The sequence below is a fragment of the Oncorhynchus kisutch genome, linkage group LG8, assembly GCF_002021735.2.
Source record: "Oncorhynchus kisutch isolate 150728-3 linkage group LG8, Okis_V2, whole genome shotgun sequence".
NCBI lineage: Eukaryota > Metazoa > Chordata > Actinopteri > Salmoniformes > Salmonidae > Oncorhynchus > Oncorhynchus kisutch.
The window spans coordinates 61782191-61795870 of record NC_034181.2 but is presented as its reverse complement, the minus strand read 5'-3'; the positions used below and the strand labels follow the sequence as shown (position 1 = coordinate 61795870).

Here is a 13680-nt window from a genome sequence, read left to right as displayed (position 1 = left end):
TGGTCACTTTTGAATGCTGGCGGTGCTTTCACTCTAGTGGTAGCATGAGACGGAGTCTACAACCCACACAAGTGGCTCAGGTAGTGCAGCTCATCCAGTATGGCAAGAAGCTGTGGCAAGAAGGTTTGCTGTGTCTGTCAGCGTAGTGTACAGAGCATGGAGGCGCTACCAAGAGACAGGCCAGTACATCAGGAGACGTGGAGGAGGCCGTAGGAGGGCAACAACCCAGCCGCAGGACCCCGCTACCTCTGCCTTTGTGCAAGGAGGAGCACTGCCAGAGCCCTGCAAAATGACCTCCAGCAGGCCACAAATGTGCATGTGTCTGCTCAAACGGTCAGAAACAGACTCCATAAGGGTGGTATGAGGGCCTGACGTCCACAGGTGGGGGTTGTGCTTACAGCCCAACACCGTGCAGGATGTTTGGCATTTGACAGAGAACACCAAGATTGGCAAATTCGCCACTGGTGCCCTGTGCTCTTCACAGATGAAAGCAGGTTCACACTGAGCACGTGACAGAGTCTGGAGACGCCGTGGAGAACGTTCTGCTGCCTGCAACATCCTCCAGCATGACCGGTTTGGCGGTGGGTCAGTCATGGTGTGGGGTGGCATTTCTTTGGGGGGCCGCACAGCCCTCCATGTGCTCGCCAGAGGTAGCCTGACTGCCATTAGGTACCGAGATGAGATCCTCAGACCCCTTGTGAGACCATATGCTGGTGCAGTTGGCCCTGGGTTCCTCCTAATGCAAGACAATGCTAGACCTCATGTGGCTGGAGTGTGTCAGCAGTTCCTGCAAGAGGAAGGCATTGATGCTATGGACTGGTCCTCCCGTTCCCCAGACCTGAATCCAATTGAGCACATCTGGGACATCATGTCTCGCTCCATCCACCAACGCCACGTTGCACCACAGACTGTCCAGGAGTTGGCGGATGCTTTAGTCCAGGTCTGGGAGGAGATCCCTCGGGAGACCATCTACCACCTCATCAGGAGCATGCCCAGGCGTTGTAGGGAGGTCATACAGGCACGTGGAGGCCACACCCACTACTGAGCCTCATTTTGACTTGTTTTAAGGACATTACATCAAAGTTGGATCAGCCTGTAGTGTGGTTTTCCACTTTAATTTTGAGTGTGACTCCAAATCCAGACCTCCATGGGTTGATGCATTTAATTTCCATTAATAATTTTTGTGTGATTTTGTTGTCAGCACATTCAACTATGTAATGAAAAAAGTATTCAATAAGAATATTTCATTCATTCAGATCTAGGGTGTGTTATTTTAGTGTTCCCTTTCTTTTTTTGAGCTCTATATATAAAAATAAAAAAAGTTTTTAAACGTAACCTTAAGCACACTGCTAACCGTATGTCTAACCCTAACCTTAAATTAGCTCATTTTTGTTGCCATACATTTTTACGATAAATGCAGTTTATTCTGACTTTGTGGCTGGGGAATCTAGTGAATACCCAATTGATGTCGAAGTCAACGGACAGCACGGGTTTGGGGTTTCCACTAGATGGCATATCTATCTAATTTAAGGTTAGGCATACGATCAGCAGTGTAGTTAGTTAGGTTCAACGTCTGATTTAAAAAAGATACATTGTACAAAGAGGCTGAGTTTCTGACCTTGTGGCTGTGGTAACTAGTCAAGACCCGGATGTTGTCGCATGACTACCAGGCATCTGACCTTTGTCTCAAAAGTCCACACAGACGATTCCACCGGAAGTTAACGCTCAGTTAGCCATGGCAGTCCACACGAGAGAAGCTAAATTAGATCTGGTCACCAAACACATAAAACCTTTTCCTGATTTCCCAAGCAAAGGAATACTTTTCAGGTAACTATTAGGTAGTGAATGATAGATTATCGCGATAAACCTAGCTAGCTTTACGTTCATGTGCTGAGTTAGATAGCTAGCCATCTTTGCAATGCTAGCTTTCTATTCTAAATAACGTGCATGCGTGTAATACTATTTTGTAGTGGCTAACTAGCTATGTTGAAATGCTCGATAGAAGATACATTTTACGAGAGAGCTAGTTCGAATATTTATTTCAACAGCTAATGTGAATGTGTTTTTGTGTGTCACAGAGACATCTGTCCAATTCTCAAAGACCCGGTTGCATTGACCGCAGTCATCGATCTTTTTGAGGAACATGTGAGGCAGACTCATCCCCAAGTAGAACTGATTGTCGGTGAGTCATCCGTTTAGACAGGCAGCCCAATTTGGTCTTTTGGCCAATCAGATCAGTCCTGAGAAAGATCTGATGTGATTGGTCAAAGGACCAATTGGTGGATAAAATATCAGAATTGGGCTGCCTGTGTAAAAGCAGTCACTGTCATATGCAGCTCCTGAGGAACATTGACATGAGAAGCAATGGGGCTGGCGCATGTGTCAGAGGACACCATGCAGCTCCCCAGTTCTCTTGCTGTCTGGGAATTAGGCAATTCTGAGCTCATCGAAGGTTGCAGCTGTCATTTAACCACATATTTCCTTCAACACCATGGATGGTCACTGTGTTCTAACAGCGGGATCTATGTCCTGTAGGTCTGGATGCTCGGGGATTTCTCTTCGGACCCCTTCTAGCCCAGAGGTTAGGAGTGGGATTTGTGCTGGTCCGGAAGAAGGGGAAGCTCCCAGGGCCTACAGTGTCTGTGGCATACAAACTGGAGTATGGAGAGGTGAAATTGGCTGATGATGACTGCTGTATTACCACCTACACCCTTCTGTCCTTTCATATCACAGCTCCAAGCCTCTGAAAAGTACATATGTATTGGAACCCGCTATTTGTTTATAACATTCCTTTTCAATTAATATTCCTTAATCAGGCCGAGGTTGAGGTCCAGGAGGATGCAGTGGCTCCAGGAGAGAAAGTGCTGCTCATCGATGATCTACTAGCCACTGGAGGTGAGGCATTTCACTGTTCATGGGATGTATTTTGTACAAATAAGTGGACAGTATGGCAGATAAAAATGTATATTGATTTAACTAAGGGAACTGTGTTTTCATTGGCATTACCCGTCTTTGTTTCGAGACCAGTGTCGATGACAATGCCTCCATATTACTCAGTAGTACTCTACCTAACTTTCTCTGTTTGTCAGGAACCCTGTGTGCTGCCTGTGAGCTCATGAAGAAACAGAATGCAGAGGTAATGGGCTGCATGGTGATCATTGAGCTCAAAGAGCTCAACGGGGTTGAAAAGCTGAAGCCAAATACCCTCTTCTCCCTGGTGCAGTATTGAGGTCAAAACAATTCCAAGTGTTCCATTCAGTATGGTTTAGAACACACCACTTTGATGCAGTTTACTGTCTTACAGTTCCTACCCAACTGTAATGAACTGTGATGGAGACCTTTTTTTTGGGTTACATTTTTGTTACAGGTAAACTTTCCAAAGCATTTCTATGAACTATAAAGCAAATGCCATTCAATTTATAAGTATACATAGTACGTCTCTGACGGTTATGGAATTTTGGAAGACTATTTGGCCATCCAAATGACCACGTCACTATAATAACTGTTCGAATAGCAGCAACAACAAAAACATTTTTACACACACTTTTCTCCTCTCCTCCACGTGCCATCATATGAATAGAACGGGCGTCCCCATTCAAGTCAATGATGGCATAATGGGTGGACTGGCGAAAGCAGGAAGCGTACCATAGAGAAAGAGGCGAGAGGATTCTCTCTTCCCAAAACCGGTTCATGTGAGATTAACCCTTTTTTGTATGGAACTCGTGAGGCTTCTTTGATAACAATGTGCAATTGAAAAGCCACTTATTCTTACATTGGTTCAAAATACTGACCCTCAACAAGGTGTAGATGAGAGAAATAACAAAAAATTGCCAAAAGGAAGTGCCGGCTGGCTGGCTTGCCTCTGAAGCTAAGCAGGGTTGTCCCTGGATGGGTGACCAGATGCTGCTGGAAGTGGTGTTGGAGGGCCAGGAGGCACTTTTTCCTCTGGTCTTAAAAAATGCCCCAGGACAGGGATTGGGGACATTGCCCTTTGTAGGGTGCCGTCTTTTGTTTGGGATGTTAAACAGGTGTCCTGGCTCACTATAAAGAGCACATGGCACTTATCTTTAATTGGGTGTTAACCCTGGTGGCCTGGCTAAATTCCCAATCTGGCCCTCACACCATGATCACCTAATCATTCACCTCTCCTCTTAGTCGGTGCTGTACATGAGAATGTGTTCTCAGCCAATTTAACTGGTAGAATAAGGGTTAAAGATCTAAATGTGGCATTCTGAGAAACTTAATGTTGCACGCGTATCTTCCTTATTGGCATTTCTATTGTTTGAGCAGTCACAGCTTTGTCAATATAGACCATCTGCGTGTACCCATCAATGTGCTGTTATTTTCATTACTGTCTTGATCTATAACCATTAGTTGTGATAGTCCTCATTTATATGCAATAAGTATCCATGTCTAAAGATGCCTTCTGTTATGTACTGGTGCAATTATGAGTCATTTTGTCAGTATACTTGTTTCACCATGACTGGCTAATTGTTTCAAACTTCTGCAGAATAAAAATGAACTGTTCACATTGGAGAAACATGTGCACTACGGAATAAAACCTGCTTGTTGGAAATCTGTGCAAGCAAAAAAGGCAGTTTGACAAGGGTAACTAGAAAGGGTTTGTTACAGAAGTAAGACAACGGTGTCATACTAACTAATCAACCAGAAACAGTTTCCCGCAACTGTAAAACCACCCACAAAATGAGTCCGTGTTAAAATTGACAAAATCATTGCAGTGTTAATCTATACAAAAATTACACATTGTTATTGAATTGGTACAAGTTATTTTACTTGCTTAAAACCAGCCATGCATTGTACAATAATCAAAAACTTAGTCACAAATATATATATATATGCGTACACACACAAAGGACAATATGTCTCTATTCAAATTACACATTGAAAATCATAGCTTTTAAACTTCAAAGGCTTTCTTCCTCTTTGGTCTTCTGCTTCAGCTTCTCCAGTACCACATTCAGGTCCATGGTCTTGTTCAACTTGAGATAGAAGTCCTTTCTAATTGTGTGAATCGTAAGCCATTCAGAAGTCAGTTCTGCCAGCAGGTGAAGGTGCAGCTCCATATCACCTTAAAAAAAATGTCGGCCAATGTCAAAACGAATGCACAGAAAACCAATGGATGTTTTTAAAAGTTAATATAGGATTTCATCAGGCATTTCTTCAGATGACTCACCCATGCTCATGGCAGAGCGGTAACTAGAGACCATCCGGTTACAGGCCACCTCCATGATCAGTGCGGGTTTCTTCTCTGCCACAAAGACATTACGCAGGATCCGAGCCAGTTCCTCCAGCCGTGACATCATCACAAGGCGCTCCTCCTGCTGAGGGTTCCGGGTCAAGGCAGCTTGGAGCTTCTGAGCCTGCTTTGCTCGGATCTACAACAAAAGAGAGGGGTCAGTCCCAGTCCTCACTGCATAGGGCATACTGTACTACATACACACATTTATGTGTCCTAAGTCAAACAGGAAGGTGACCTACCCTCTCCAGCAGGGACTGAGACACCCCTTTGAGGGCACTGTGAGTTTCAGAAGGAGCTACGGGAGTTTGTGGAACAGGCTCTTGCTCTTTTACACAGACCATCTCTGCGGTCTTCAGAACCACGTTGGCCAGTGCTTTCTCCACCTGGAAAAAGCAAAATGAATACCAAACAATGCCATCGAAATGAATGCCCATCAAAGTAAAGCCCAATCCAATCAAGGTTTATTCAGCACGTACAGAGTTTACAGCAAGTATAATATATGCAGTGAAATGCTTACTTGCAAGCTCCTGCAACAGTGCAATAAAATGGAAGTACACAATATAAAGTGGCTAGTGTCTTCATCATACAGTTATATAGATAAAACAACAGCATTGACTGTGTTTTAAGGGTTGGATGTGTAAAGGAGATTTTAGGACCGACGGGTCAGTAAGTACCTTGGGGGTCATCATGGAGCGGGCCTGGTCCAGAACCTCCTGGGCAGTGGTTAGCTTCTCAGCTCCCCGTGGGGGCTGGGGTAGCTCACCGGACAGGACATTGGGCACCTCATCCACATTGAAGCGAGGGTGCCAGCGGGTAAGCTTGTCATCTGGGACTCTAATAGGAGGATTCAACTTGGCAAGGAACGCCTAAAGACAACATATACAGATTGGTTCCCAAGTCAGGTCAACTCAAAGTATACAGTTACAAAATATTATCTTATAAATGGTGCCTACCTTGTGATGCCCTTTCACAATGCTGATTAGGTTTTGGTGGAAGATACGTCTCCTCTCTAACAGGCGGGAAGCAGCCAGCACTGCCTTGCTCTTATCTGAGGAACAAAAACAGACATCAAGAGAGACTCAGATCAGCAGTTATTTAAAATACACTCATCTGTGTTGAAAGAATACAAAGCATCATGAGACCATCCCCTCACCAGCTTCAATGACAGGCTCCACTGTGAGCTGGTAGCTGGACTTCTTCACTGTAGCACTGAAGGTAGGAATGTTTCTCTCCTGGCGGAAATGGTAGGCAGTAGGATAGACCGTCTTAATCTGGCCCACATGGGTCTCTTCAAAACGCCTGTGAAATAAAAAGTGATGAATATTTCTGCTGCTCTTTCCCATGGAATTCTACTAATCCAATTAGACAAGTGTAGTTTGCTCCATACTTGTGCATCATGTCCTGGACACCCTGCTTCACTTTGGCAAAGGTAACAGTCTCTGAGCGGTTGAAAAGCATTCCCACTATGGTGTCCATGCTACGGAACATTCCAGCAAGCAGTTTGTACTTGAAGGGCAGGGTGAGGCCAGGGGGAGTATCCTGGGCAAGAGTATGGTACCGCTGATAGGCTGGGAGCTTATCTCTGAAAAAGAGCATATTACAGATCAGGACAATGGATGAGTTATAGTCAAAGCCACTACAGCAGCCTCTTTTCAAATAACACTGTTTCCCAACAAAGACCCGCATCAAATGTCACTATTTTGAGCTTCACCCACCCTGGCTGAATTTAAGATTGTCTATCATTTAAATAATTGTTTCATCCTCACCCATCCTCGGTTATTGGGCAATTATTTTCCTCAGTAGATCTGGCCTCTGCCAACCTCTCCGCCTTCCGATGTTGTGCCTTAGCAGCAAGCTCTTTGACACGGGCTAGCTTTCTCTTCAGGTCTGGGGCAGTAGTCCCTGTGGCCGTAGAGGGCAGGTTCTCAGCTTTCTGTGTCTGGTCCTTGATCTTCTGAAGTTGGAACTTGAGTGCTGCAACATCCTCTTTGGAGAAAGTCTGATGTAGTAGGGAAAAAAACATTTAAAAAATAAATAAATCAATACCATTGAAACATGTGAGGATGCTGTCCATTATGGTATGACTAAGGAGTAACTTGAGGGGATAAAATGAAACATTCTCCCATAGAATTGAATTGTGGCCAGGTGTGTAGACTTAACAGCAAAGAGCAGAGGTGAAAGCATATGCCACCAACAATACTGTACCTTGTGCCCCTCTTTTGGTTTTGAGCTGCCCTGAACATGTGGTTTGCCCGTTGGAGAATGGTTGGCACTGCAGTTGACTAAATTCTTTGATTCTTTATCAACAGGTAGTGAATAGGGTACCTGCAGGACATCTTTAGCCGGAGGCTGGGTTGCCTAAAAAATAAAAGATGAAGTAGTGACTTGTACATTTTCAGCCCCCTTCAATGTCTTCAAATTATTTAGCTACTAGTAGGCAAACTAGGAAAATAAAAATGAATTGTTGTGAGGTCTGTTGTGTCTAGCTTACGATAAATAGCTAGTTAACCATTCTGGACCAGACTTGCTAGGTTGTTATTTCTAGAAATAGGTCGCCAGTTTGTAGCCCTAAAAGCTGTAAATGGTGTTAGCTTATGACTATAATATCAGTCAGTTAACATGACCTTTATTACGCCGTTGTACTTGTTTTGATTAGCCTACGTAGAAGTGACGTTATTTTGATGAAGATGGTCTTAGAACAACACGTAGTTATGAGATCTAAGCCTGTGTTTACCACACACACACACACACCTTAATTTACGCAGTTTATCAAAATAAAAACATTAAAATGACACCATGGCGGCCTACGAAAATATGTAATTATTAAGCCAACATTACCTTTTCGTCGTCTTCGAAGAGAATCAATTTCTTCCTGACCGCCTTCTTCACAACTTTAACCGGCCCAGGACTTGTCCCTGCAGCGATGCCATGTTTTCTTGCCTCGATCCGAAGACGCTTCTTTGCGATTTTATGTTCAGCAGTGGCTGAAAAAACAGCTGATCCAAGATCGAACTCAGCATCTGTAGAGGTCCTCTTGGGAGTACGAGGGCTGGAGAAAAGGGTTTGTTTTTCCGAGTTAGTCCTCGCCAGCACAGGAGACACGCTCTCCACCTTATTGACCGAAGTCGCCTCGTCAATAACTCTCCAAAACTCCTCTTGTACACTGTTTTCAGAACATGTGGATTTTGAAGTCGTTATCATAACATTTGTTGTAGATGCTGCATTCTTGCTTTTCGACCGAGTTGATATTGTGCTGGGATGACTTGTTACAGTGTCCACAACTTGGGTTCTATTACCATCACCATGCGCAGCCCCAATAGCATCTTTCTTTCTCTGGACGTAAAAATCGGTGACCCGCGCCTGAGACATAATGATGTCAAATCTAGAACCACACAATTCTCTTCTGGTCAGGAAAGACGAACGATCAAATTCCAACTCAGCAGCTTCAGCCATCGAGGTATATATGCAGGCTTGATCAAAGTCGCTATGACCAGAACATCAACACACTTTCGCGCGAAATGGACATGTGACCTTCACAAAGCCTCCTCCCGCCCCGTTACAAATAGATTTGTTTAATGATTGGTCAGTGCCTAGTACCTCACCTTTTTTGAACGAATCAGTTGTGATAAGGCTGTCTCAAAGGACAGTACAGTATGTAGTTAAGAAACTGTTGTGTGATTGATGGGATTATATTCATGATTAGCGTTGATTGCGTTAGAGTTGAGCCGTAGCAGGTTTAGGATAATTTACGCAGTATGTTAGAAGCATTAAAGTAGGTTTGGAGATTTAGGTTAAAGGTTAGGAAAAGAGTTAGGTTTAGCAAAAATTCCAAAACATTTATTATTATTTATTTTTTTATACATCAATTTGACAAAAGCTGTATCGCATCTAGACATTACCGCGCGAGCCAGTTGCTCCGTTCTCCCGGATGACAACGTGAAGTAGTGAGTAGGATTCTGTTTTCATGTGCAACGGTGGTTGCTTTTTTCCCTTCTTTTTACTAGTTTCCCTCATGTAATAATTTGTATTTGCATGCAGTGAAAATATGTAGTTTTTATTGTACGGTAGGTCAATGCTATGTTATTTCTATATTTTGAGTTTGAGTTGGTGATGGTTTCCTATCTGGCCATGTAATTTTGAGATTATTGTAGGTCATGCATTCTGGATGTCTATGAGTTAAGTAGTGTGATTATCTGACTGCTTCCTCTTTTTTTATAGAAATTATTTGAAGAGGGTTTTCTTTGTGTGTGTGTGTGTGTGTGTGTGTGTGTGTGTGTGTGTGTGTGTGTGAGAGAGAGAGAGAGAGAGAGAGAGAGAGAGAGAGAGAGAGAGAGAGAGAGAGAGAGAGATGCAAGCTGGTCCTGGGGCTCTGTTCACAAACACAAAACACACCCCATAGAGCCCTAAGACAGCAGCACAATTAGACCCAATCAAATCATGAGAAAACAAAAAGGTAATTACTTGACACATTGGAAACAATTGACAAAAAAACAGAGCAAACTAGAATGCTATTTGGCCCTAAACAGAGAGTACACAGTGGCAGAATACCTGACCACTGTGACTGACCCAAACTTAAGGAAAGCTTTGACTATGCACAGGCTCAGTGAGCATAGCCTTGCCATTGAGAAAGGCCGCCGTAGATAGACATGGCTCTCAAGAGAAAACAGGCTATGTGCACACTGCCCACAAAATGAGGTGGAAACTGAGCTGCACTTCCTAACCTCCTGTCCAATGTATGACCATATTAGAGACACATATTTCCCTCAGACTACACAGATCCACAAAGAATTTGAAAACAAACCCAATTTTGATAAACTCCCATATCTACTGGGTGAAATTCCACAGTGTGCCATCACAGCAGCAAGATTTGTGACCTGTTGCCACAAGAAAAGGGCAACCAGTGAAGAACAAACACCATTGTAAATACAACCCATATTTATGCTTATTTATTTCCCCTTGTGTACCCTTAACCGTTTGTACATCGTTGCAACACTGTATATATACGTAATATGACATTTGTAATGTCTTTATTGTTTTGAAACTTCTGTATGTGTAACGCTTACTGTTAATTTTGATTGTTAATTTCACTTTTGTTTATTATCTACCTCACTTGCTTTGGCAATGTTAACACATGTTTCCCATGCCAATAAAGCCTCTTGAATTGAATTGAGAGAGTGATGAGTTGGGTTTGGTGTACCGCTAGATGACGCTAATGATTTACCAGACAATATTTATTTAGAAGAATGTAGAGTCAATTTCAAGCAGATTACAGCAGTGTGAAACTTCTTCAAAAGATTACCGAGTACGAGTTTTCGGGTGTATAATCTCAAAATTCATAGGCTACTGGTTTTACTACGCGGTTAAGGTAGGGTTATTCATTAGCATGTTGCTGTAGGAGTGTCACATAGTGATATTTCACCTATAATTTCCTACCATAGGCTAAAGTTTGTAAGTGTCATGTGTCAACGCAAAACGACGATGTGCTCAAGTAGGAAAATCGCAGGCGATGGTGCTGTCAGTGAGAGATTTTCAAACATGCGTTAACTATGATATAGAATAGCTGAAAAGGTTGAAAATGAATTCGTTTCTTTCGAAATTACCATACATTAATTGGGTATGCTTGTGGGATAGTCTTCCACGTGGACAGGTTGCTTTCGAAAACACACATTAAAATTGTTAGTTAGGTTATGAAGAGAGAAAAAAATTCTGAGGAAGTACCAACCCAGTGAGAGTGAATTGGATTTACAGCGACTGAAAGAACAGTTCATCTGTTGCAGTAGGCCTACTGGTGAATCACTTTTTCCTGGAAGATATTGCTTTACAGGGAATGTTCAGTCCAAGGGGCGGCAAGAGAGGAGAGTTGTTTCAATACGGGAGAGCTGGTAGTTAGTTTTTGTTTACAATTTCGTGAGAATACATTTTATACCTCCGCAATGTGAGGAGGTGAAGATGTCTTATGGATTTACAGAACAAGAACCGCAATAGTCCGCATTGGTCCATCACTCTGGAAACTTGAAAAAGTTGAAAAATACTTTTGGAAGTCATATGTCTGTCTAGTGGAATGACCGCACCGCTTTATTTTCTCGGTTTAAAAGACTGTTTTAAAACCATGAACAATTATTGTGGACTGGGTTTATTAAAATTGATTGGGTGGAATGTAACGTTCCGTCGTGGAATATCAGCGAGGCTGTAGACTGGAGTTAAGCAGTGCATTTGGGACGCGCACTCATGGAGCTTCAGGTGGTATGTGGACTGCTCTACTGCTTCCTTTTGCCGACGTTCTTGTTAGCAGGTAAATTGTCAGTGTTTCCATTATGAATTGAATTAAGACATAATTCAATGTTAGTGCTCAATAGGTCTAAATGATTGATATTATGTTATTTTGCTACATATTCAATTTGCATGTCATGCTATATTATTTATTGTTGTCTACCTTTTTGTATTTTTGTTCATGTCATTTCAGGCAGGGGTAGGCTACAATAAAAACATGAACATACAGAACACTGACAGAATGACATTGATAGAGCAGATAAAAATCACATAATCTGAAATTGGAATCACTTCTGTATGAATAGGATTATTATGGGTTAAGTATACCATATATATATATATATACACTACACTATATACTACACTATATATATACTACACTATATATATATATACTACACTATATACTACACTATATATATACTACACTATATATATATATATATATATATACAGCCAATTATAATTCTTGTCTGGGTATATATATATATATATATATCTAAGGGTTCTTTGGCTGTCTCCATAGCATAACCCATTAAGCTTCCAGGTAGAACCCTTTTGAGTTCCATGTAAAACTCTGTGGAAAGGTTTCTACATGGAAGTCTAAAGGGTTCTACCTGGAACCAAAACGGGTTCTTCAAAGGGTTATCCTAGGGGGACAGCCGAAGAATGCTTTTAGGTTTTAGATTTAGTGCCCATTCAAAGAGTGCACACCATTGTTCATACTTCATTCTTGGCCTATATATTGGTAGGATGCTGTGCCACAGGACAACGCAAGTGTAAATGGTAGTTTAAATGAAAAGTTGGTTTGTATTTGAAGCTTCAAGTGTAGTAGGCCTATGACTTGGTAAATTAACTGAGGACTATTAGTATCATGTAAGTGTTTTAACAGGAAACCGTCCTCAGTTCTGTCATCTCTAAAGATTATTTTCTATCTCAGCCTTCTTGTCCCTGAAACTTTCCATTCCACCAGCCAACTTTAAGGCACTAAAATCCAGATTTTCTCCTACTGGTCATACTAAGAGCTCTGTGGCGGTTATAGATATGGTTCAGACTGTTGACAGGATACTGCTAGAAGATGTGGCATCTCTCTATGTCACATGGGTTCTCCGGGGCTCGCAGGAAACAGAAAGTGTCTCGCGAGCCTCCTTACCCCTTACCCGTTACACGTGGCCAACCAATCTCTACTCATTTCCACTCATTGGCTCCAATCTCCACTCATTGGCTGCAACTGTTTCAATCTAAGGTCTATGTCTCACCCACACGCCTGATTTCCCTTTTGTGACAGCATTAAGTTGCTCTTCACATGTGGTTTAGAAGTTGCAGGCGTCATCATACATGTCCTCTGTTTTTTTTTGTCAGCAAGATCTGTTGGTGCTCATCTGGATGCAGAAAGTAACCCTGCCATCTTTGTGGTCAATCCAAGGCTGGAAGGTGCACATCACTGAGGGCAATAAAAATGCTCCAGACAGTGGGTCATCCTGACCAGTGCATTGTTCCACATGAGGCCACATAGGACCTGATTAATCAAGACCACATGGTTGGCTTGTGTGTTTACTACTACCGTTTGAAAGTGAGACAATGAGAAGATAATGAACCTGTATCTTAGTGGAATAAAGATTTTAGAACAGGGTGGAATATGTGAAGAGAGGACAAACACAATAAATCAAATTAAATCAAATGTTATTTGTCACATGTGCCGAATACAACTGTTGCAGACCTTGCCGTAAAATGCTTACTTACAAGCCCTTAACCAACAAGGCAGTTCAAGAAATAGAGTTAGGCAAATATTTACAAAATAAAATAAAGTGAAAAAATAAATAAAATCAAAAAGTAACACAAGAAAATTACATTAACGAGGCTATATATACGGGGTACCGGTACCGAGACAATTTGAGGGGGTAAAGGTTAGTTGAGGTATTTGTAAAGTGACTATGCATAGATAATAAACAGTGAGTAACTGCAGTGCCAAAACAAATACCTCAACTAACCTTTACCCCGTTACTCACTGTTTATTATCTATGCATATATATATACGTGGCCTATATATATAGGTCCTGGATGTCAGGAAGCTTCCACTATATTCAATTGGAAATTTGGAGAAAACCTTGACTTGTTCGATGCAAGCAATCAAATATAGTTCAAATAAT

The 13680-nt window shown here is 42.1% G+C and overlaps 3 protein-coding genes across 4 annotated transcripts in view; 2 read left to right on the top strand and 1 right to left on the bottom strand.

The window, feature by feature from the left end:
• The first annotated feature begins 1670 nt into the window (after positions 1-1670).
• On the top strand, positions 1671-4561 carry LOC109895462 (adenine phosphoribosyltransferase-like). The gene is made up of 5 exons (XM_020489160.2): positions 1671-1827; positions 2079-2182; positions 2536-2669; positions 2817-2895; positions 3090-4561. The coding sequence occupies exons 1-5, from the start codon at positions 1736-1738 to the stop codon at positions 3227-3229; spliced, it is 549 nt and encodes a 182-aa protein (XP_020344749.1). The 5' UTR covers positions 1671-1735; the 3' UTR covers positions 3230-4561.
• A 75-nt stretch (positions 4562-4636) lies between these two features.
• LOC109895461 (DNA replication factor Cdt1-like) lies at positions 4637-8791 on the bottom strand. Its single transcript, XM_020489159.2, has 10 exons — positions 8099-8791; positions 7466-7618; positions 7027-7259; positions 6648-6842; positions 6414-6559; positions 6214-6308; positions 5935-6126; positions 5500-5643; positions 5195-5396; positions 4637-5089 (listed from the first exon to the last, which is right to left on the bottom strand). Exons 1-10 carry the CDS (start codon positions 8711-8713, stop codon positions 4926-4928), a joined length of 2139 nt encoding a protein of 712 aa, XP_020344748.1. The 5' UTR covers positions 8714-8791; the 3' UTR covers positions 4637-4925.
• Positions 8792-10574: 1783 nt separating this feature from the next.
• LOC109895281 (piezo-type mechanosensitive ion channel component 1-like) overlaps positions 10575-13680 on the top strand; it is a 73606-nt gene continuing 70500 nt past the window's right edge. For both annotated transcript variants that reach the window (XM_031830775.1, XM_031830774.1), the window contains exon 1: positions 10575-11552. In XM_031830775.1, the coding sequence (XP_031686635.1) occupies positions 11489-11552 (64 nt within the window). In that variant the 5' untranslated portion in view covers positions 10575-11488. The remainder of the gene's footprint in view (positions 11553-13680) is intronic.

Bases quoted from the DNA above. Each gene is read 5' to 3' on its own strand.
- LOC109895462 (XM_020489160.2), top strand. From the start codon at position 1,736: ATGGCAGTCCACACGAGAGAAGCTAAATTAGATCTGGTCACCAAACAC. The intron at 2,183-2,535 runs GTGAGTCATCCG...TATGTCCTGTAG, and splicing joins CCAAGTAGAACTGATTGTCG to GTCTGGATGCTCGGGGATTT. The intron at 2,896-3,089 runs GTGAGGCATTTC...TCTGTTTGTCAG, and splicing joins TGATCTACTAGCCACTGGAG to GAACCCTGTGTGCTGCCTGT.
- LOC109895461 (XM_020489159.2), bottom strand. From the start codon at position 8,713: ATGGCTGAAGCTGCTGAGTTGGAATTTGATCGTTCGTCTTTCCTGACC. The intron at 7,260-7,465 runs GTACAGTATTGT...CTACTACATCAG, and splicing joins AACCAAAAGAGGGGCACAAG to ACTTTCTCCAAAGAGGATGT. The intron at 5,090-5,194 runs GTGAGTCATCTG...ATTTTTTTTAAG, and splicing joins CCGCTCTGCCATGAGCATGG to GTGATATGGAGCTGCACCTT.